The 23,841-nt window shown below is 41.3% G+C and overlaps 1 protein-coding gene across 1 annotated transcript in view; it reads right to left on the reverse strand.

The window, feature by feature from the left end:
• The window catches only part of clasp1a (cytoplasmic linker associated protein 1a), an 80,566-nt gene that overhangs the window by 7,764 nt on the left and 48,961 nt on the right, over positions 1–23,841 (reverse strand). Inside the window, 25 exon segments of the mRNA XM_051072566.1 lie at positions 1,203–1,449; positions 1,720–1,867; positions 2,258–2,383; positions 3,219–3,325; positions 3,424–3,573; positions 5,998–6,141; positions 6,254–6,332; positions 7,084–7,247; positions 7,369–7,371; positions 7,551–7,614; positions 7,831–8,075; positions 9,774–9,877; positions 10,843–10,905; positions 12,300–12,404; positions 14,296–14,399; positions 14,401–14,461; positions 15,144–15,170; positions 15,705–15,812; positions 18,810–18,980; positions 19,893–19,939; positions 20,679–20,846; positions 20,970–21,047; positions 21,608–21,667; positions 22,001–22,071; positions 22,197–22,332. Coding sequence (XP_050928523.1) covers positions 1,203–1,449; positions 1,720–1,867; positions 2,258–2,383; positions 3,219–3,325; positions 3,424–3,573; positions 5,998–6,141; positions 6,254–6,332; positions 7,084–7,247; positions 7,369–7,371; positions 7,551–7,614; positions 7,831–8,075; positions 9,774–9,877; positions 10,843–10,905; positions 12,300–12,404; positions 14,296–14,399; positions 14,401–14,461; positions 15,144–15,170; positions 15,705–15,812; positions 18,810–18,980; positions 19,893–19,939; positions 20,679–20,846; positions 20,970–21,047; positions 21,608–21,667; positions 22,001–22,071; positions 22,197–22,332 — 2,780 coding nt within the window.

Here is a 23,841-nt window from a genome sequence, read left to right on the forward strand (position 1 = left end):
ACTGGCTTGTGTCTTACAACAGAGCAGCTGCAGACTCACACATGTTTGTGGTAAACATAATGCAGAGGAAGTTTCACTTCTTTGTTCTGTATCTTGTGTCAGCTTGTAGAAACACAATGCTTAGCAGGCTAACCATGTGAAAAACCAAAGCGCAGCTAACAAACAATTATTGCCACATTTGTGGTTGAGGTTATTCCTTGTTTCAAGTCTCAACATCAAACAGCAGCAGTGGCCCTGTAGGGTGTTTTCCTTTGTGTTGTCAAAACAACATTGACATGGTCACATTACATGATGGGGGAATGGTGGACGACAGACAGGTTAGAAATATGACGAGGGAAAAGTTGGGACTGCTGGGTCATGCCCTTGTAATTCCTCTTTCACAGACGCACTAGGTGGACTCAACTCCCTCTCATTTTTGTGACAGCTTTTTCACCTTTTTGATCAGGACTATAAAAGGCTGCAAACAACAACAACACGGGGCAGTTTCATCAATTTAAAATAAAAACTCTCTCTAAATGAAAGCTAATGAGAACAAAACATTTCAGTTGTTTGAATCCGAACATCTCAGTGTAGAGGTCTTCACAAGTTCACCCAAATAGTATGGGTTTGGATGCATGTTTCCTACAGTCAAACGGATCCAGGTCGGGTCCCGTTCTATTGCCGTTAGTCCCAGTTCTGCTTTAACATTACGTGTAATACCCGAGTGGACTGGAGAAGACCCAGCCCTGATCAGACAGCGTTGGTCATGATAGAAGCAGGAACGAGTAACAGAAAACCTGGATGTATTCTTGTAACTTTCTTTGATAGGAGGATGGATTATACGCATCATGACCAAACAATGGAGAGAAGGCTACTGACTTTATTAAGTAAGACACAAAGGTTTGTTTTGAAACCTTTTGACAAAGCTGTGAAACTTGCTGCTGTTTGGGTCTGTGTCTCCCGGCCGGGTCTGAGTCTGACATTTCTCAGTTTTGCATGGGTCCAGGTCCCAGCTTTGCGACCTGTCACAAAGCAGGTTTGAACTAGATCTCATAGTGGACATCTGGATTAAAACCACTTTGTTCCAAAACAAGAAAGCCTATAAAACTCAAAATCTATGTGCTTTAGCTGTGCCTTATATGTTTATGAATATTGGTACAGCGCATTTGATCATTGAACAACAACCAACACCTTGGTGCGGCTCTGTTATCACATGAACTCACAGTCGCGGAACTGCTCCACGTCATCATCGAAGACGGCCTCCTTCAGGGCGCTCTTGTCATAGGTACAGATGGTTTCACCGTAGCCGTAGGGGGCAAACTCACGACTCCGCGGCCCAGAGAAAGAACGTGGCGATGGTGTGTTGAGTAGTGAGGTTTTGTTGTCCAAGGCGGTGCGACCTCCTTCCACCATGTCCAAGCCCAGGCGAGCGTCAGATCCAGGAGACGATGCTACTCCTTCTCTCCCCGCCTGTAAGACAGTGAGGTAGATGGAAAGAAGAAGAAGATGAGACAGCAGATACCAGTTATGTTATGATATAGATGTCCAACTCTTCCAATCTATAACAAATTTCTTCTTGTCTTGTTCTAAAACAGGAATCCTCAAATCAACTTGGAATACATTTTTCATACATTCATTCAAAATGCAACACTTTTTAGCCTTTACAGCTGCAATACTGTCACAAAGGAAAGAGGCATTAAAAACTCTGAATGAATGCCAGATGAAAAGATTATGACTCACTGCGTCGTCCCTCTTGCCCTCCCGTCTGATTGGCTCATTCAGGTCCTCCTGGCTCCGGTAGCTGAAGCTCTGGATGGCCTCGGTGACGCCACGGAGAGAGCTGTAGATCTCCTCCGAGTTCATGTTCTCGGTGTCGTACTCCATCATGCTACCAGACACACAAACACAGAAAGAAACGCACACAAAATAGTATATACATTGTGTAGAAGAAGCAGATATACAAGCATAAAGTTATTTTGCCACCAGTGTGTTTTTGACACAGACACAGGTTAGTTTTTAGAAAGCAAGGCTTATTAGAGGCTTATTAAGGATTTCACACAAAAAACTGCATTAAACACAAGACTGGAACAATGTTCCACGATTTTTCCATGTTATTAGAGATAATGGAGTAATATGCATTCAGCAAGAAACTGACATAGGAGGAAACTAAAAGATACTATCAATTAGTTTGGAAAAGGGAAATCTGGATTGTGAACAGGATCAGGGTCTGGCCTCCTTGTGGGCATAATCTCCTGTGTGTCTCCGCCCACCGTATTACCTGGGTGAATATGCTCGGCGCAGGACCCTTAGGGAGGGGGCAGCAGGGGTGGAGTGAGGCGGAGGAGGAGGAGGAGGGGCAGGGGGGTGCTTTGACAGCCCGTCGACACCCCAACCCCATAACCGACTGTTGCCACAGCGCGGCCGGGAGGGAAGGATGGACAGACAGGGAGAGAAAGGAGTGAGGGAGGGGTGGGGGCGGGGTGAAATAGATGGAGAACGACGACACGAGGAGAGACCACGAGACAAGACAAAGAGAGGGTGGGGAGGAGAAAGAGAAACACAACGTGTGCAGGAAGAGAAAGAGAAAAGACAAAAAGAAACTAGTCTGAGCTTTGAGGTTAAGGGAAAGTGTTAATTTAGAGGAGAGCAGTGGAAAGTAGCAGAATCCCATAAAGTTGCTTTTACATTCAACAAAAATTCTCCCCGTCTTGAGTGAGGGGCCATTTACCAGGTATTCTAGCCAGAATGATCTCAACACAGAGGACTTTTTCAGGTTCAACTACAGTAATCACAACCAGGAAATGCAATATCTCCACTATTAGTGATCATGGGTTTCTGCTTGCAGATAAAAGGACTGTACAGTGTGTCAGTTGAATGAGCTGCTCAGACAAAAAAAAAAATTCAGGGAGCCATAATTGTCAGTCACTCAGCACATTATACTGGCACAGGAGCAACAACAGTCAAAATTTTATTAATAAGCCACATAGGTAAGAGATGTTTTGCAAGTTATATTTCGGCTTCTTTATTCCCACCTAAATATGCTTGGGTAAACGATGTTGTAATCTCTCTGAGGAACTCACTCAGTACCATGCGTCTACCAACCTGCCGGTGCGTTAGTTTAACTACAAATGACAGATCATGAGAGCAGCAGTGTCGATATGACTAACACACACAGCCATGCATTAGGACAGGAGGTGCGCTGTTGATAATATCTGAACAACAGATCAGCGATCGGCTACCTTGGAGACAATCCTCCGTGGGAGCAGTTTGTCGGAGAAGTGAGAGGGCTGGTTCTGCTGGGAGTGTGGCGCGGCGGCGTCCGTCCGATGGTGTTGCTCGGAGACCCCTGGAAGACAAGGAAACGATGACAAAATCTGAATGCGTGCACCCTTGCTGTCTGTGTGAATGACATCAAATAATAATACGGCATTTCATTTCACTTACCACACTGCTGCTGGTATTGCTGGAGTTTTTAAGGTGGTTGTGTAGCAGTTTGGTCGCTCCGTCCTGGAAAGTTTTGGGCAGGGCTCCCAGCAACATGGTAAACTCTGGGGTGTTGAGCTCGAACAAGGCGATCAGCACCACCTGGGCTGCCTGGACGCAGTGTAAAACGACAGGTTAGGACACATCAGAGTAGAAAGTTCAGATGGTTTCCTTGGTTTCAGAGGTACCTTGACCATGTGTTTCAAATGTAAATTTCACCAGAGTGAGTCAGAACAAATGTTCTGACATTTTTTAAATATTAAAAAAGCACAAAAAGTACTATAATACAATAAGTGCTATAATATCTGACAAATTTACATGTGGTCAGGATCTGTTGAACCACAGGAGACCAATTTGATTAATGCTAATAAAGACCAAAATAATTCTGAACCATGGAAACCAACTTTCCCAGCTCCATAGTGCATTTCTGGGTAGACTAATGTACAAATTAGCCTGTAGAAAGAAACTTGTTAAAAGGTGAGTGTTCAAAGCTGCATTCAGTGAATGACTATTGAGTACACAACCACTATAACTATACACTGTTGTACATTGTTACTATATCAATGCTGCAACATGCAAGTGAGTACAGATCAATTCAAGGGGTTTGTAGAAAGAAGTGGCTTTGTTGTTGCTGCTGGGAGAAACAAGTTCATGTCTGGATGGTACCATGGCAATGGTTTGGTTCATCACAAAGCATTACACTGCATTAAGACAGAAGTCCAAAAATCAAACTACAATGACCTACCGACCCTAAGCTATATATGATGTCTGTGCATTCTGGTTTGACCAAGAACTGAATGACTAAGAAAACTAACAATCTAATATTGTAAACACTGCCTGTATAGCCAGCGTGAAAAATCAAGAGGGATTGGGGAAGTATATATTTCATGGTAATTAAAAAAATGATGTCTCTTGCTGAAACACTTGTAGTGTATATCACTGAGCACAATTTAAGTTGTAGATTAGATGTAGATTTCTAATGATGATTGTTCCTATGGCGTTTGAATACTCTTATATATATATATATACATGTGAATACGCACGTTTCTTTGGGCAAAAGCAACTGACTATAATGTAATGCAAGCATGTATAGGTTTAGTTATACTATGGCTATAGCTAGTACAATATACATAAAAATCTAAAATTTAAGAACGAGTCTTGTAGAAAAATAAAATGTTAACAACATGCAGGTATGCAAGTGAATTAGAGGTTGTTAGGGTGATTCAAACAGACAAAATGTGTTAGGCACACAGTAGTAACAAAATTGCATTATTATCAATGTTTAGCGATAAAACTGGCTTAAACGTTCATTCATACAAAGCAACAAGCCGTTCCTTCATTTGGAAAAACAGCAAAATAAGTTCTCTCTGGTTGCACAACAAGCTCCATCTATTTGGTGAGTGATCAAATTGCAAGGCACAGACTGACTTTTAGGTTGTTACAGCAAAACAGCTGGAGCATAAATGGTAGAGGTGAGTGAGGAATGCCACACTAAAGTTTTCACAGTCTTGAAGGTTGGTGGTTAGGAACCGGGCAGGCAGGGCATTTGCGTGCTTGTCGTGTTGTGATTGGCTGTTGGGAACGGGGCTCTACCTGCTTACACCTTTCTTCCTGGTTGCCCTCAGTGGACAGTAAGGCTGCGGTACTGGACCTGCCAGTTAGTTCCTCGCTCACCCAGTTATGAAGGGTCTGGGGCACAGTGGCAAGGCAGAATGGGCATTACAGCATGACACAGGTCCTCCACCATCACATTTGGAAATACCGTACCAATCGTTTACAACAGCTTGGGACAGACCATTACAGTGTGGATCGTTCTTCCTAGATATTTGTACTCATGACAACAAAGACCAAAGCGAGAACTGCTTCTAACTATTACATCCTTGCCCATTGTTTTCAGCCTCCTGGAAGTCAGGCCCTGATTAGAAACTAGGTGAGGACTTCATTTGGAAAAACAGGAGTGGAAAAACAAACAGAAGGGGACAGAGAGAGGGAGAACATATGACGTGCATCAGACAAGTGGAAGATAATGGGCCATTGACCCAAGGCCATCCACATGGAGAGTGCCTATTATCAAAGTTTATAACTGCTTCTAAAAAAACACACACACACACACACACACACACACACACACACACACACAGACAAAAGACTTAAGAATTGAACTGAAAAAAGTGTGGAGGTTTATAACATGCCACTGGCTGTAGAGTAAATATTCAGATTAATGGTCAAGCAAATGTAATTATTTATGGATGGCAAATCTGTTCTGGAATAAATATTCAAAAATCAATTATCAATTTACATCTTGTTTCACATTACTTTATATAATGCTCATACTTAAGTCCCCAAGCAATTAGTTTTGCAGTAAGCTTGTTGACCTATCTGTTATGTTGTTATAACATAACATGTTATAAGGTTTTGTTTAAGCAGAGAGATTTCTGTTATCAGTGCTAAAAAAAAATAGGCTAAAGCAAGCAGGTTTTGAGGTCACCTGGAGATCTGATCCCCGATCAGATTTGATAAAGAGAGCTGGCCTACCTTCCTAACATCAGAGCTTTTGGGCTCAGTGGTCCAGGTGATGATGCGAGATACAGCCAAGCGCGTCTCACTGGAGTTGACGAAATCAGTCGGGTCCATCTGCCGCGCCAGGGACTCAATGTATTTTAAAATGGCCACCTTTACCTGAGGAGACAACAAGTGTTTGGTCACATCTTTCTAACACTGCACTGACCGTACCGAGCAAACAAAATCAGCTTGCCTTCATAAAGAATCGGTATTTCTCATTTTACTTTACCTTGAGGTTTGGTGTCTGAGTCTGATCGACGATAAACCTCATTAGAATGTTGAACTGTTGGTCGAATGGGAACGACTCCCTAACACAGAGAAAAGATAAGATCAGTTCTTCCCTTGATATTAGACTGCTTATCGTTTGATGAAACATTTCTCAACTAGAGTTGCAGTTGTATGCCTCCATCAATCAATCAAGTTACTGTTTATGTTTTTTCTGTCTGTCCTAACGTTACAGGGACCTTGACCTTTGACAATCAAATCATAATCAGTTCATCTTTGGGTCTAAGTGGACATTTATGCCTATGGAAATTCCCTCCAGGCATGCAGTGACCTTGACCTTTGATCACCAAAATCAAATCAGTTCATACTTGAGATCAAGTACACACATTTTTTTTTAAACCAAATTTGAAGAAATTCCCACAAGGCATGCCTGAGATATCCCGTTCATGAGAATGGGACAGAGGGACAACCTGAGTTTATGAGATTGTACCAGCCGCCACAAAGAAAGGATATATTGACTACTGACTAAGCAGCTTAGGAGGTAATGTGGCTTTCAAGTAGATCTCACTTAGGCTTTAATTTGTTAAGAAACAGTACTAAATAAATGTGAAGATGTTGCTAGTATTTGACTTATTGTTACATTTAAAATGACTCTCTAAATTAACACTAATCAGTGTTTCACTCAATTACTGATGTTTTCATTCCATAGTAATAGATCAAATCAACAAATTTCCAATAGTGTAAATTCATCCAATGGAAAGGCACAAGAGCTAGTTATGGTCACTACCCGCATCACTGTGACCCAGATAGCCATGTCTGGCATGTGTTTCACACCTTGTGACATCCAGGGCCTTCTGGACTTTGGCCTGGACGGAGCCGAGCAGGTCTGCCCCCATTTTCTTCAGCAGCTGAGTGAGTAGGACAAAAAGCCAGTCCTGCAGGTCCTCCCTGTGTACTGTGATGAAGTCCACAAGAGTCTCCAGGAACATGCTGAACACCTGAGAAGATGCGTAGGCCAAACATTAATTACACAGCACTGCGTACTTTGATTAAATGCTCATTTTTAGATTTAGGATAATGTATCTGTGTGTAGTAATATGGACTGAAGAGCACACTTACTCTCTGTTGTTAAATCCACAGCAAGGCAGACCATGCAACAGAGGACACTCCATTAGTATCAAATGAGTCACACAAGAATTTTGTATACAAATTCCAGAATTTATTGCGGTTTTGGATACCATGCATTTACACAAAAGTCAGAATTAGTCACTGCTTTTGTTATTAAAATGTATCTTTGATACCTTGCTGTGTGGATCTGCAAACATCCTTGTGAAGATCTCACACAGTCTCTTCAGCTCCACCCGGCTACAGTGAGAAAAAAGAACCAAACATGAAATCAGGGGATGCCCCAAAATGATTAATATGCATCTTATGATCACACATATCATGTACCACTAATCCACAAAAGCAGATTTTGATATTTACATTCTTTCATTTGTGCATAGAGCTTAGGCAATTGTTATCTAGCCTTTACAGATCAGTTCCTACAGTTCTATCATATAGCCAATTCCTTACTCCCACCTCAGTATTCTTTGGCTCTTGAGGAGATTCTGCAGGCCCAGCAGGCCCTCCTTCCTCTCCGACCAGTTGGAGCTGGCGCAGTGGTTGAGGACCTCCGCCACGTCCTCCGTCTGGCGCAGGTAATGGGGTATGCCTCCGTTTCGCGAACCGTACGAGCGCTCCGAGCAGGCGCTGGAAGCGTCACTGTTGGCATCATCATCAGAGTACATCCCAGGCGATTCGTACCTCCGCCTCAGCGGCTTCCTCTGTGGGAGAAAGAATAACACTGAAGGAAACACACAGTATGATAGCTAATCGTTAAATAAGCTCTGCAGGGAAAGTGCTTAGGCGATCAAACTCAGCCATGAAGTAACAATCTTTGATGCAAGGTCACCAGTTGCACTGGGAAGCCATGCAGTTTTCTGTACTGTAGCGTGAAGTATATGTCTCATGTTTTGTTCTGTGGAAGTTACTTTTAACTATAAGAGCAAATCTGTACATACACACTTATGTATACACTTATTATACGTTGTTTTAATGTAAAATCAAAAGCCAGTCAAGCAGTGCCATCAGTAAGCAAAAGTCTGGACTACAAATGCAGCGCAGAAGGGAACGCTTCAAACAGTAGGGCATATTTAATCTCATGAAAAATACATGTGTGAATAATGTACCAAAAACAATGAGGTTCAACACATTAATATGACAACGTGGAAAAAAAAAAAAAAAAAAAAACTTTGCTGGGGTACCATAGATGCACACATCTGAAATGCAATGGATAAAAACATTCAGGGTAAAACTAAATTCAGAAACACATAAAAATGGATTGCGGTGAAGGGGTGTCATGAGTCAATATAATGAGCCAAGCTGCAATATTATTTTCTGAGCTTGATTAGTGCGTGATGGCGTGGATATACAAAAAGTATGTAAAATGACCAACTACCTTATTCCTGGAGTCTCCTAATAGCTGAAATGGTGACAAACAACCAAGGGGGAAAGAGGAGAGAGGGAAGGTTTAAAGGAGTGACAAAGACCAAGCACAGTTCCTCTGGGTATGCAAAAGAGAAAAACTAGACAATTAATATTCCATCGGTGTGAGTTTATGGATCAGATACTTAAAGCAAACTTAAGGATCATGTAGGAACATGTAGACATCTTGGGGTATTTCTGAGGCTTGATAAAAATTCAAGCTATGGTTACCTTTATATTTTTAAAACTCCTGAACTTTGAACTAAGCATTTAACAATGTGTTATAGATAGGGCTGTGCAAAATCATATATAACCTAATATAAACTAATCTAAAACCTAACTTGTACAATGCATACCTCTCTTCCTGCGACGATTGTCAGTTCATAATTCATTTCTGTTTATGCTATCTTAAGCATGGAAATTAATGATATAAAGCATTTCTGCATCATTTCTTATATTTCTATTGAGGAAAATTATATCATCATTTTCTATCATTAAATAAATGTAGCTTTTTATCACACAGTCCTAGCTAGCGTATATTAAAAGAAAAATTTCAGTGACAGCCACTTTTTTCCATGTTTGAAAATGAGAAGCAACACTCTGCGACCTAAACCAACAAATAGTGTGATTAACCAGTCAATGTAAGAGTTGATATAAGTGCCCAAGCAAAGAACAAACTCTCATTGGGTGTATCTGAAATAATGTCTGTCCCAGGAAAACGGCTATTGTGCTGCATCAGAGCTCATGAAGCAAACCACAAATTGGGATCTAGCTTTGCAAAGCTGTTTTTTAATTATGGTAAAAGCCTCGTCATCTAAACTTAACCCCAAATGTAAAGTTAATTACGTAGGGAACCCAAATCTGAGAAAGCAGTCAAATCATTTAAAACACTGTTTACTTCGAAAACCTTGTGCTTGCTTAATGAACATTACCCCCTAAAAAACAACAGACTGAGTGACAAATGTCTCTTCTGCAGTCAGAATTCCACAGCAACTTACCAGAGCATCGGCAACTGCTGCCTCCACTTCAGTGCCAGTATTAAGGACCCTCATGGCATTTACTGATGCAGAGATTCTTGCTTGATGAATCAAACCATATCGGTCTAGACAGGGAGTGGGAAAAGAAAAGGGCAAAGGAAAGAAAGAAAGATGGTGAGTGAAGCTTAGTAACAAAGTAAAGTAGTCACTGTAACTTACCTGAAAAGACAAAGGTAAGGTTGCTTATGTTACACAGTTTACAGAGAAAGCTCATTTCAATATATAACAGCAACATAATATTCAAGTACTGTAAAAGAATGAGCTGAAAAGAGTTATCCAACCACCAAAAGCAAAATCAAAACAAAGAAAAATAAAAACCCAAATGCAGAACGGCCAAGCCATTGGGTGAAAGCACAGGCATATTTCCCTGGAATATAGCACCAACAATGCACCAAAGAGGAAAAAAGACAGATATGAACTTATATTTTAAAAATGAAAACGGCTGAGGCACAATTCACAAAGTTCCATGGATGACAAAACCAGATGGCAGCAAATAGAACACATAAACGGAAGAAAACAGGCTCCTCCTGGGCAAAAAAACTGAGCTTTTTAGATGCAAATCTACTCAAACTGCAAACAAACCGCAGGCTGCCAAATGAGTCATGACTGAAACATCAAAAGGCAAACAAGAAATCAACAAATCAAGCTGATTCAGCATACCAACATCTCTAGATGACAATTCCACAAAAATCACAGCTAAAATGAAAAAGGTATGTATAAGGCACTGAGAACGTAAGTGGTGATTAAGACACAAGCACACGAAAACACAATGCTTCACTTAACGTGCTAAAAAAAATGCACCCTCTCTTTTCTTACCTTTCCTGTTTGATTAAATGTAAAATAAAATGCACTAAAATACTAAAAATGGAGGGAAAACAAAATAATTGAATGATGGATGACACCTACAGGCACATCACTGAATACAGCCACTGAGGCATGCTGGTACAAGTAGGCGTTATCGCCTCTAGGGGTAGGTAGTTTTGGGGGTGGGGGACCGAGAGGGACTGGGAGGTCTGAGCATGCAGGTCACCTGACTGGCCGTGGGGGTCGGCTGTGGAGAGAGCGCTGGTGGAACGGGAGTGACGTCGGGAGGCTGCGGGGGACAGGAGAGGTGGGCAACATCCGGACCAGGGGGTTAGTGACACACACACACACACACACAACAGCAGGTTAAACACCAATGTGTTTTCACACTGCTGCACTGATCATCACACATCACTGGGCTGTTGCTTTTATGTTTTTGTTCTTGTTTCAGTGAAATATTAATGTCTGAGTTGATACATATGATGCGTGTGTGTTTCTGATATAATACACCTGCTTTGTTTGTTGATTTTATCCATTGTTGTTTTTATTGATTATTGTGTATTGTACAGTGTGTTTGAGTGACCAGAAAGGCACTTAGAAATAAAAATTATTCTTATTATTATCATTATTATTATAATCTGATGGTTTTTTATAAATCACAGTTGACTGAGCTTGACTCAGCCTTTGCAGAGTTTCCATTTAGAACATGAATAAGTTCACATCTAGATTGATTACATTTGTATATACAAAGGGGGTGTCTGATTAGTTTTGACCTGCACCTGCATTTCATTCCACCGCTTTGTCCCTTGTGATAAATAAGACATCTAATATAAGGAGGGGCAAAACCATTCCAAATAAAATACAGCAGCACATAAAAATGTATATATATATATATATATATATATATATATATATATATATACCTTGTTTTTATGACTTAAATGAAGCTTACTTAAAACATAATAGAAGCAATCTCAACTCTACTTTAAGTCACTTTAAGTTGCCAAGACTTTCATCACTTAAATTAATGCTGTACAGAAACAACAAAAACAGAAACAAAAAAGCTATGCTATGCTAAGAGCACTGACCGCCCTTAAGTTTGACTCCAAAGAACTAACATTCTTCTCTACTCCTGTCAATAAGGCTATGAGCAGAGATTTATGAGAGTTACGCTTCCCAGGATGCCACGGTACAAGAACTACAGCAGCGGCTGCTGTACTGCACATTGGTCCAAGCTGATGATAGCTTGGTGTTTCTGTTGCTTCTACTTCTTCCTCTATGCCTGTCTCCATCTTTAATGATGGCACTTTTACTTAAAAACCAAAACATATATACACAGGTTCGTTCAGAAACAATTCAAACACATTAATCCAACCTAAAACAGAAATAAATGGTAAATGTGGTACTTTTGGTTAAACCAGTATTCAAGATTGAAGGAAGAGAGGAAAAAAAAAAAAAGTTGTATCCACCACATAAAACAATCATCATTCCTAGACCCACAAAGACACAGTTAGTGCATGCACAGAGAAAGACAGGCAGAGACTGAGTGATCATTAAGATACTACGTGGATCACTAACAGTAGATGGGGTGGGAGGCTCGTGTGAGCAGTTTGGTAAAGATTCGGTCTGGTTGGGACTCTCTGGGCTGGAACAGCTATTCCAGGACAGCTTAGCGGTACTCACCCAGAGGGGCAAAGCCCCGAGCGGGGCTGGTGTCGCGGCTGCTCTCGCGACTGGTGTCGCGACTGCAACCTTGACTCATGCTGGGGCGGGGAATGCGGCTCCGGGCTAGCGTGCGGTAGGGAAGAGCAGCAGGAAGAAGAGCTTTACCACACAGGCTGGCTGTCAGGACAACAAGTTAGGTGGGGATGTCAGTATGCATTCATGGGGGGTGAGGTGTGGGGGTGAGAGTCAGAGATGAGGAAAAGAAGAGGGGAGACTATGAGAAAGGAATAGTAGAGAGATCTCCAGGTGACCCCTAAAGGATGCAATGTTCACTACATACAATAATATTAAAGGTTTGGAATGAATGTTAAAAGCAAACTAGTATTTCCTTGAGGACAGAATTGTGCTGCACAAATTTCATAGCAATTTATCCATTAATTTGTGAGAAAATACAGCATGAGGGCCTGAGGGTTGACGCCTTCTCTGAGGGGCATGACTGTGCTCAACAAAATTCATGGTAATCACAATCATGGTAAATGCACATTTTAAGCTGACAGAGGCACTACACGGGAGTTTGGGCTGTTACCAAAATGATCGGAAATGATCTGTAAACAAATTTCGTAGCAACCCTGCCAGTAGTTGTTGAAAGGTCTTGTTCAGAACAAAAATGTGTTGGGTTGTACAGTCACTCGACTGACTGAAACCAGTATAATAATATAATATAAACAAAGAGAGATAAAGGACTGAGAGATAATGAAGAATAAAAGTGCAGAGAGGAAGAGAAAAGAGGAATGATAACATACACAGAAGCAGTGGCTGAGCAGAGAGTTAGTGAGTTGATGAAAACACACACTGCTAGTTAAATGTTAGACAGTCCGGACGCTCCAAAGAACAACTCAAATGTCTACGAAACTTGTGACAATGATTATAGACATTAAAAAGGATTATTAGGTTTGTAACTTAGATGATACAAATGTAACACATCAAGATGACTCGAGTTGTTAAAAGGATTAATAAAGGAACATGAACAGTGTCATCTCCTTATCAAACAAACATGCAAATATGAATAATCAATTTCCTTTGACTAAAAGCAATCTGAATTCATCAGAAACATTCGACATTTCCTCTTGCTGAAACTTCAGTACTTAAAATAGCTATAAAAAGCAGCCAGTCTGTTACAGAAGATCATTAAGACAACCCTGACAAATATGGAGAAGGATGCTGGAGCAGACTGTCAGGAAAGGTATGACTCAGCCTCAGCAATGAGATTTAATCCTCTGTAATTTCAACCTCAGTTTCAATTAAGGTTTTTTTTTTTTACCACTGGCCACAGATGTTTTCATGCCAACTACTACAACACCCATAACCGCTGCTCCCCTCTCAACCAGTCAAACATCAAACTGGTCTGTGAGGACTGCTTAGTTGAGGAGAAAACCTAGACAATGAATTGTATACAGTTTCATCGTGATGAAAAAAAAAAAAAGGACGAGCAGATGTGAAAGCTACTTCAAATATAGACACTGTTGTCGGTCAGTGGAAATGCCTGTAAATAATAAGCCAACTGTGTTTTGTGGTAGACAGTAACAGCTTGTCTCTTTATCAGGGAGTTGAGGTAGGAAAGTCCAGTTTCGCTTATATTTGACATAATCCTGTGTAAACTTATGCCACTTATCAGCACGTCTTGTTGTGCTACAATGGTGATAAGTACACCTGTTTGGTCGATGAATGTGCAGCATGTAAGTGGTCAGTGTCGCTCCTTGTCACATGTATGTTCATTTTTTGTGACTTTTGTAACTGACGTGGCATTTAAGTGTCTTGTTTTATAAGTAAGATGAGATTACAATTTGTTAAAGCTGTGACTTACAACAGCCTTCTTAAGGGTTTGTAAGTCACAGCAACTCACAATTCTCTCCGACCTATACCACATAAGCTGTAGTCCTGCAGAACCACAGCAGCTTGTTTCTAAAGAAAAGAGAGCGAATGGTGTGCGTGCGGCCGAGTCCCGGGACCTTACCGAGGCCCAGGCGGCTGGGACTTGTCTCTCGGCTGCAGCCCTGGCTGCGAGGGATCCTGCTGCGCTTGTCGGCCTGGAGTCGTGGAGGAAGACGTCGTGGCCCGGGGGATCCGGCCGTAGCTGCTGTGGCCGAGCAGCTTGCCTGGGGAGCTGGAGCGACTGCCAGCTGTTGGGAGAGAGAGGACAAACGAAAGCCAAGAAATGTTTAGTTAGACGAGATTGAGAGTGGCTGGGATAAGGTTATGGGAGTGGTACAACATGCTTGGACTATTTAGTTAAATTTCACAAGCCCTGTGCCAAAAGACCCAAGGCAATACAACATATCATAATGCATTATTCTACTCTTATTAAGTGTAAACCTTTGTCAGGTACTTGAAGGTGAATGGGTGCTATTTCAGTGACAAAACACAGGTGGGAGGCAAACAAAACTTCATTAGAAAAATTAAATAAGTGTCTGAATGAACAAATACAGATGTTACAGCCTAGACACACAGGGTGAGGGGCTGGATCTATGTTCTAGCCAGCTGTGCTGTGGAGGGACATTTACTGTGGCACCAGTCACCAGTGTGAACATAAAACGTTTCAACAGTGAAAAGAAAGACAACAAAGACAACAAAATGACTGACGGCAGACATTTCCAACTCCAAACAGCTTCTTAAACTTTGAGGGGTTGGGTGGGATCAGAAATAAAACTTTGAATGTAACGAGTGGAGCATGCTGCTACTGTGGTGAATCAAAAAAAAAAAAAAAAAAAAAAATGGGACAATGTGCTAAATTCTGTGCGCTAGGGGGATGGTGGATAGGGAATGAGGCATCTGGCTTGTGATTGGATGAAGCTGAGGCCTTACCACTGATGGGATTGGCTGATCTGGATCCTGGGTGATGGAAGCAATAGGCAGGACAGGGTGGAGATTGAGAACGGTCAAAATGAGACAGAGGAGGGTTATGTTTATTGAATTCACCCTGCATGCACTCTGGACGGCTGTGAACGCGTCAGGTGTGTACTGATCACTCACAGGTCCTCAAGAATAGAGCAACCAGAACACGCACACACACGTGGTACACTTGAAGCACAAGCGCGTACACACACACACACACACACACACACACACACACACACACACACACACACACACACACACACATCGTGCATGCATGGAAGCGCATGTGGTAAAGATACACAAGATTTGTGAGTGGCTGGAAGTTTTTTCAGGGTGCTGCACCACATGAGAAACATTACACACACAAACCAGAAACAGCGAGACATTAAGTATGATCTCAGCGCCATTGCAGACAAAGATCATACTTTAATATGAGAGTGACAGATTGGACAGTCATTGCTATGAGATGCTGAATGTGTAAAATGCGACTGAAGAGATTCTGAACGTTTGTGAGGTGTGTACACGTACGCTGGGACTGGGAGACCACTTTGGCTCGGCTTCGCCCCCTGCTGTCCACCACTGAAGTGCTGACTCCACCCACACTGCCGGAGCTTTGTCTCCTGGTACGGACACGGCCTGGATGAGAACAGAAGCAGCAAAGAGAGTGGAGGGAAGACAAGCAGAGGGATAAGTTTAATGAATCTGAATTGGTTATTGATGTTCACCCCAACCCTGGACAGAGATGCTGTAGAAGAAAAAGTCTGGGGAGACAGAATGAAGAAGACCTGGACAAGGGGATACCCTCTGAAAACACAAAAGGGGAAAACAGACAACCTGGGGTCCATTAGTATTTGTCAATGACTGTATATAAAGATGGACGAAATGACAGCTCACCAACAGTGAAGCCAAAACTACATGATCGCCCCCTGGTGGCTGGCACAAACCCCGCCCCCTCCATGTTAGTGGATGAGACAAACTGAAATATCAAGGTATGCGTCAAATAACTTTTTTCCAAAGATAATTTCTATCAATTATCAAAATTTTTGTACAGTGTGGGGGGGGAAAGGTGACACATCATGCATCTTCATAGACAGTCACTGGTATTTGTGAATTATTCTCTGTGTTCATTTTAACCTGCAAACACTGGGTATGGGAATTGCCTGTAAGCACAGTTATGCTAGTGCTAGTTAAGACATGAAACAGAAAAGCACAAATTAAGGGACTTTTAAGTATTTGTGTCATATCCCACATATGTGCCTTTATGTGCTAAAAAGAAAAGAAGACAAACACTGAAAATTCTTTGTAACTGCCTATATACTATGTTTGAAAAGAAAAACTGTTAATATAAGAAATAATCAGATATTTTGAATTTATTTATATCTTCCCATTACACACTTTGTACAGTGAGGAGAAAAACATCTTTCTGATATTAGACGTTCAGCTGATAAAAAGTTTGTCAATAGTGTTAGCCTTCCTAAATCAGACCGAGAGGTACTGTTAGCTGCGAGCTAAAAGGCTAACTTAATAAGCTAAGGCGAGAAATGCTAACAATGTGAACCAGTTTTTTTAGGCTAACACTGACAAATTGAAAGATATGTCTAGTGTAAGTGTATAACACCAGAATTTAGCATGACAAGGTAATGCTACATTAGACATGCAGTGGGTCTGAAGTTGTTTGTCATATAAAACAAACAACTTCATCATTGTAACCCCACACAACTCAGACTGTAATATATTTGATTATACAACCTAAAGGTCACTTGTGTACTATCTGGCCTCTATTGTCAGACTATTTTTAAATGTAAACAGTCCTTGTAACAAAATTAAAGACAGTGTGTACTGAGAGACATTTGATTTTGGTCCAGTATAGCTGACACACAGATGTGCTTGCGAAAAAACAGACAGTCCTTCACACTCTCATTCCTATAGTCCCTTTATATGAGGTGATGTGAGGTGTAATAAAAATAAAGGCCACTGCAATCAGCGGGTCCATCGGAGGATTCTTTGATAAGTAGGGGGCAAAATCCATCCCACTTAGATAATCTAGTGTAGCCTGTTACACAACAATCCAAGAATAGTACAACGAAAATGGTGACTGTGATAACAAGAATTATACAGCAAACTAAAAATAAATTCTCCTTGAGGTGGAGAGGAAGTGTTACTCTGGGATTACAGTTTGTGCAATTAATTATCATAATAAGTTTACAGTGGACAAACTACTTTTGTTTAATTCTAAAAATTGACAATTTGGTAATTTTACTTGTAGGCGACTAACAAAAAAATTTAAAAAAAATGGATCTGTAGCATGAAACCCTATGATTCTCATTAAATTTCACGCCACATTGTATGGTACAATAGATCAGACTTTGACTAGATTTGGCAAACCTGAGGATATTCCACATGACACGGACAACTGAAAGCTGTCACAGTGGCGCATTAACTTCTGAGAACAAGGAAACGAACACAACCTTCTCTATCAACTAAAAACAGCCCTGTAGAAAACAACCCTACAGTAGAAAACAGTGACATCAGACTTAATAACTGTGTAAGTAACAGAACTGATGGTACAGTTGTTAGGGTTACAGTCAGACGATAAAATCCATGCAGACAATCCATGCAGAGTTCCACATAAGTGACGACCACTTGGGGTGGGGGGTGTGGGGGGGTAAAGAGAAGAAAAGAGGGCACAGATGAAGAGAAAAAGATGTAAATATGTAGCCCGTGACAGCTGACAAAAAGACACACTCGTACGTTTTCGCTCTCTCTTGCATTCACAAACAGACACGCAAGTCTTACCATCACTTTTACCGGGAGTGCCATCTTTTGAGGTTTTAAGAAAGGCGGTGCAGCAGCGAGTGGAAGGAGAGGTATAGAGGAAGACATTAGTAGCAATTGAAGCAGGAGCAGTGGAGTGGGTGGAGGAGAGTGAGTGGGTGAGCAAGGGGCCACCTCATCATTAGTAATGCCCATTATCGAGCCATGGGGACTCATTGGGGGAGAAAGGGGGAGGGAGAGAAGTTTCTGCATAGGGAAAAGATTATAGTAAATTTCATACTGCATGTCTTGTGTTAGTGTGGGATGGATTAAACATCCTCCATTAGTTTAAAATGTTAGTGAAAACATCCTTAAAAAGTATCAGGGGTTTTCACTTGAGGGTTACTCAACCTCATCTCATCGATCAACACAGGACTTAAACAGTTCCTGCTGACAGAACAGTCTAATGACAACATCAGTAGTCATTAATAATCCCGGTCTGGTCCATAAAAGCCAGTGACTACAAGAGAAAATGTTGCAATACTTCATGATGATGGGAGACTTAGAGGAATAATCACTTGAGCAGGCCACTGAGAAGGACATTGTTAACTAAGTGCAGCATTGCAGTGTTTACTCTCAGGGTTTCTCTCTTTTCTTTAGCTAAAATTATTCACAGGTTTGTTTTTATCCTAGCCTTTCATCCTTAAATCCAGTTTCTACTAGCGTTGTCCTCCAACTATTTACACTAATTCTCTGATGTCAGTGTGTTTGTATTCACAATTCAGCATGTGCATGTTTTGCTGAGTTTTTTTTTTTTTTTCAACACAATAAACTGAAGTTGCCACACAGAGGTTTGTTTTGCTGATTTGAGACAGTTACCTAAGGAAGCGTAGGACCCTGGGGGAAGGGCAGCTGCGGAGCTGAACGGCGAGGAGGCGGGGACGGTGGACAGACGTGACTTGGCGCTAGAGGCGGCGTTTACGTCGATGTCGCTACGGGAGCGCTGGAGGGAACCCGGCGTGGCAGGCACCCTGCCGCTCACCAGCTTACCTGTAACAGCACAGAGATGAGAGGCAAATTGTCAAGTGAAGAATTTTATTTTAAGTTCCTAATTAATAATTTACATCTATTTCTAAACTTTTTACTTGACACTTCTACCCAAGTGCAAGACAGAGCTTTTGTGCCCACTGCAGTGCCATTACATTAAGAGCTGAGACAACCGTAAAAACCAGCCATGAAGCCCTAACAGACCACACACGTTATTTCTGCACATGTATAGTACTTAGTGCACCTTAGATATTTTGATTCTTATCCATTATGCAGCACCACCAGGCTGATCAGTCCCAAATTCATCCTGCAACATGACCGTGACCCCAGACATACAGCAAGCGACAAGAAGAACAAGGAGTCCTGCGACAGATCGTCTGGCCCCCACAGAGCCCTGATCTCAAAATCATTCAGTCGCTCTGAAACAGCTTAAATCCACGGAACTGTGCACAAGTGTACAGAGGAGAGGTGTACACATTGGTGTTGACAGTCTCCTGTTCTACCACATCCCAAAGGTGTTCTACTAGATTCAGATCTGGTGACTGGGGAGGTCACTGAAGTGCACTGAATTCATTGTCATGTTAATGAAACCAGTTTGAGATTACTTTTGCTATGTGACTTGCATTATCATCTTGCATATAACTGCATAAATAAGCAGGTGTACAGGTGTTCCTAATAAAGTGCTTGGTGAGTGTATATTACTTATATAGTTCTTCAATGTAATTTCCTTTGATTTCCTATTTTTTGATTATTATTAAATTTTTTCCTTAATCCATTTCTTAGACCTGGACATTGTTGACTGCTTCATCTCTACTAACTTCACCACACTTCTTCCTAACTATATATACGTGTTACTTCAGAGGAAAACCCCACATAAAGGGACAGGATAGAAAATGATAAGTGAAAATGGCTTACTCCTTGTTATGCTCCCTCCAATGACACTCTTCACAGACAATGGCCGGCTGAAAAAAAAAAAGAAAAAGAGAAATAGCGGGACACTTTTAAGACTTTATGCACGTCACATTTCAACTTAGTGAGCATCTGAATACAGGAATTATATTTATGAATCAGGACAATTGATATGGCCTTATTTATATAAAATGTATGGATAAATTGATACAGCTTAATTTACAGCTTAATGTGTAGAATTAGAACTGCCAGGTTTGGAGCTGAAGATGAGCTAATCCCCATAAACACAAACACCCTCTCCCACACACACACACACAAACACACACTGATGACCACAACAGCTGCAGTCCTGATGGATGGAATATGCCAACACATGTCATTAGCCAACACACCCCATAGGGAATCTATAAACTGATCACAATCATCCATGAGTGTGTGTATCTGTGTGTCTGTGTGTGTGTATGTGGCTGCGTGTGACAGCGCTTACCCGTGTGCTGCCCTTCTGTCAATAATTACCAATGTTTTTACGGTCATCAATAAGACAGATGCATTAGTGGTTTCCTCCAATCAATTACAGCAAATAGAAGTGCAAAAGCCTCAAGAAGACAGAAAAGGGTGAGAGATAGGAAAGCAAGGAAGAAAATACAGAGAGTGGGACAGAAGGAGGTGGAATCTCAGGGCCAAGTAAAGCAGGAGAGTAAACATGGAGCAAAGAGAAAAGGGATGGGAATCTGGGGAAAGAGGGAGAACAGAAGACAGAGGAAACATTAAAAGGGACGTTATGGTTCTTACTTAAGACTCTCCTGGGAGGACGACGAGGAACGGTCAGACTGGGGTAGAGATACGATGCTGTCAGAGCTCTTCAGGTGAGACTGAAGAGCCTTCTGATAGGTGGACTCTAGCGCCTGGAAGAGATGCTCTGCCTCCCTGCTGTAGTGACCATGGAAACCCCAATAGCACCTACAGGTGAGGACAAGGGGAAGCGGAGGATGGGGTGAAGGGTAAAAACTGGTGAATACTTGGCTGTCTCCTAAAACAAAGACACAACAAAGTTCAAGGGCAAAATCTTTAAACAACACTTACTTTCTAGCAATGGACCTGGCCTCAGAGTCAGCATCGTGTATGCCTTTCTTGATGGTCTCAGTCAGAACAGCCACATGTCTGGGATAGTAAGGGAACATGGTGAGGAGGAAGAACTGAAGGACGACTTCTGTAACCTTAAACCTCAAAATGCTGGAGGACAAACACTTCCAGAGTTATTCCTCTCCTCCTCCTCCTTCTTCTCTGTTTCTTCCAGTTTTCTTCCTCTGGTGGTCCACAGGGAATGTGGCCACCCACAGGATTTTCCACATGCTTTTTAAAGTCTCGGCTGCGGTTGTCATGGTTACAGGGATGGAAAGTTGCCTTATCGCTTGAGGACTCGATGATGACGGCTCTCTCAGGACTCATCAATTTAACGGGCCTCATCAGTGGCGCAACCAGCCGACACTTAGAGAACTCAAATGTTAGCAAACTCAAATGCCATCGTGTGAGAGGAGGGAGGAGAGGATGCAGCGTCTTTGTCTCACCTCCACTACACATCAACACCAGCACAGGGCGCCTACTTTAGGTATGTTCTCAAACACACATGTACATTACACCCCCTTATCCATTTGACACACACTATATACACAATCTAGAGGAAACAGGAGATATTTTTCTACTCAAGAGATTCAGCTTACCTTTCCAGTGTATTAGTGTGCCACTCTTGTAACATGAGGTCTAGGAACTCATAACAGCGCCTGGAAAAGGGACAAAGTTCTCTCAGGTTTGCATTCCATGACATAGGATACTTAAAATAGGAACAAAACCTATACCTGGTAGGAATTATTAAGAGCAATGCTATAAAACTTGTGCACAAAATTAATTACAAGTCAATTAAAACAAATGCAACACAAGCATGACTTGAAGACAGTATTATGTCTTTGAAATAATTAAGGACTGAATGTAAAACATCAATCATTGCCTGATATAAATGAATGAAAATATAATCAATCATGTAGCTTTTTACTTTTGACCTGCACTAACTGCCCTTTTTTTTTTTTTATTTAGTACCAGGAATAAGGTCTTCTTACCGTCTTACAGCTACTGATTTGGAGGTGCAGTTACTGGTGATGATGGGGATGAGACGTGGGTAGTGTGTGTGCTGGAGGGGAAAGACAAAAACACGAAAGTGTATTCTGTGAGTCCAAAAGAAAAGTTTTAATGTTTCTTGTAACAAGTATTTCCAAATTTTAACATGTCATCAACCCTCCTTTCCACACATCTTACCCTGAGGATGAGGCGGATGGCAGCCACCCCGGATGTGGCCATGACTTTGGCACTGTTGGGCACAAGGTTCAGCAGTGTGGGCATGACGCTCTCTGCTCCATGGTCAAACTTGTTGCCCAGAATTGATGATAAATGTCTGATAAAGGGGGGGGGGGGGGGAGAAGGTGGCATCAAAGAACAAATCTCATCAGATAATCAGTTCATGGTGATGTGTTATGGTACTTTCTAACAAGACAAAGATGACCGTGGGCAGTGTGTGTGCAACTTCTCCAAAAATGATGCTTTTAAGTGTACAGGTTTATTTTATATATCTTTTTTAGATGCAAAGAGTGAGTTTTTTTTTTTTTTCAAAACAATTTTCTCAAAGAGAGAGAAAAAGCAGTGGGCAGATTTTTCAGATGGCAGTTGGGTTGCTGTCTCATTTTGAAAAGAACCTAGCAAAAAAGAGGTGTGCTGAGAAAAAGACAAAAGAAAAATTTCACTCCCAAAAATCAGTAGTAGATGCCTTTTAGGTTTGAACGGGTAAAAAATGGGAAGACTTCGGCCGGGGACTATCTGCGCTGGATTGAGAGGCAAGCTGCGATGGTGACATTATAAAGGGTGACAGCATCCACGTAGCTCCCATCCATTCATCAACCTACTGCTCTTTCAGTGCATCTCTGCTCTGTTCCAGCTCATCAGGGTTGTATTAAAACTTGGATGACAGATGTTTTTGGGTGGAGAGCACACTGCTCTTTTCACATCCGAACAGGCCTCGTTTTCATTAGCTTAAGTGTGTGGAAAGAAAGTACTTCAGCGTGCTATCTCCCTGGAACAGTCTAATCAGTTACAGATTCCAGTTAATATCGCTGCTGCCAGTCAAAGTTGTTCTGGTTATCTTTGCAGACTGACACTGATGATCACCATTTTATTAGGTTTCCAGTTTTTCACTGTATCAAACTAGGTTGTCCTGTTTTTTCTTTCTTTTTTATTTTCCCTAATTAACCAAATCTGACGTAAAAAAGCCTACCCACGGCTGCCAAGTATACTAGATACTTACACATTATGTCACACAATGACTGTCACACAAACTATGTTCTTCACTGTGAAATATTATCAGTATCAATTAATACTATAATGTGCTTAAATGAGTTTAAAACCACAATGTGACGCTCCAGTATTTCAATCTAAATCTCAAGCATATGCTATAAAATAAGGTTGGGAGACAAAACAGTAATGATACTTATCACAATATAATTTTAGATCACAACATGAAATTACATTGCGATATACAAGTATATTATTTTTTAAGATAACAAATAGTTGATAAATGTTTGCTATAATCAATTTCCATGTTTAGATAGAAACACAGACATGAATCGCAAAACTGTCAATCACATTGCAGGAGTAGTGGAGTAGATTCATGTATTGCGCGAATTAGGTTTTAGATTAGTTAGGTTAGATTCTCATTGTAATTGTTTCTTTTTTTTAACCTCAGATTTATGAAATGTTCCACTGTTTGTCAAATATTTGTCATGTTCTGACCGCAGGGAAAAATTTAAAACCACAATTAAATGTCTGGTTTCTCCAAATTATTGTAATAATTATCAATATAAACTGATATGGACATTCTTATCATGAAAAAGATTTTGGCCATTTTGCCCAG

Source organism: Lates calcarifer, linkage group LG1 (genome assembly GCF_001640805.2).
Source record: "Lates calcarifer isolate ASB-BC8 linkage group LG1, TLL_Latcal_v3, whole genome shotgun sequence".
NCBI classification, from domain to species: Eukaryota; Metazoa; Chordata; class Actinopteri; family Centropomidae; genus Lates; species Lates calcarifer.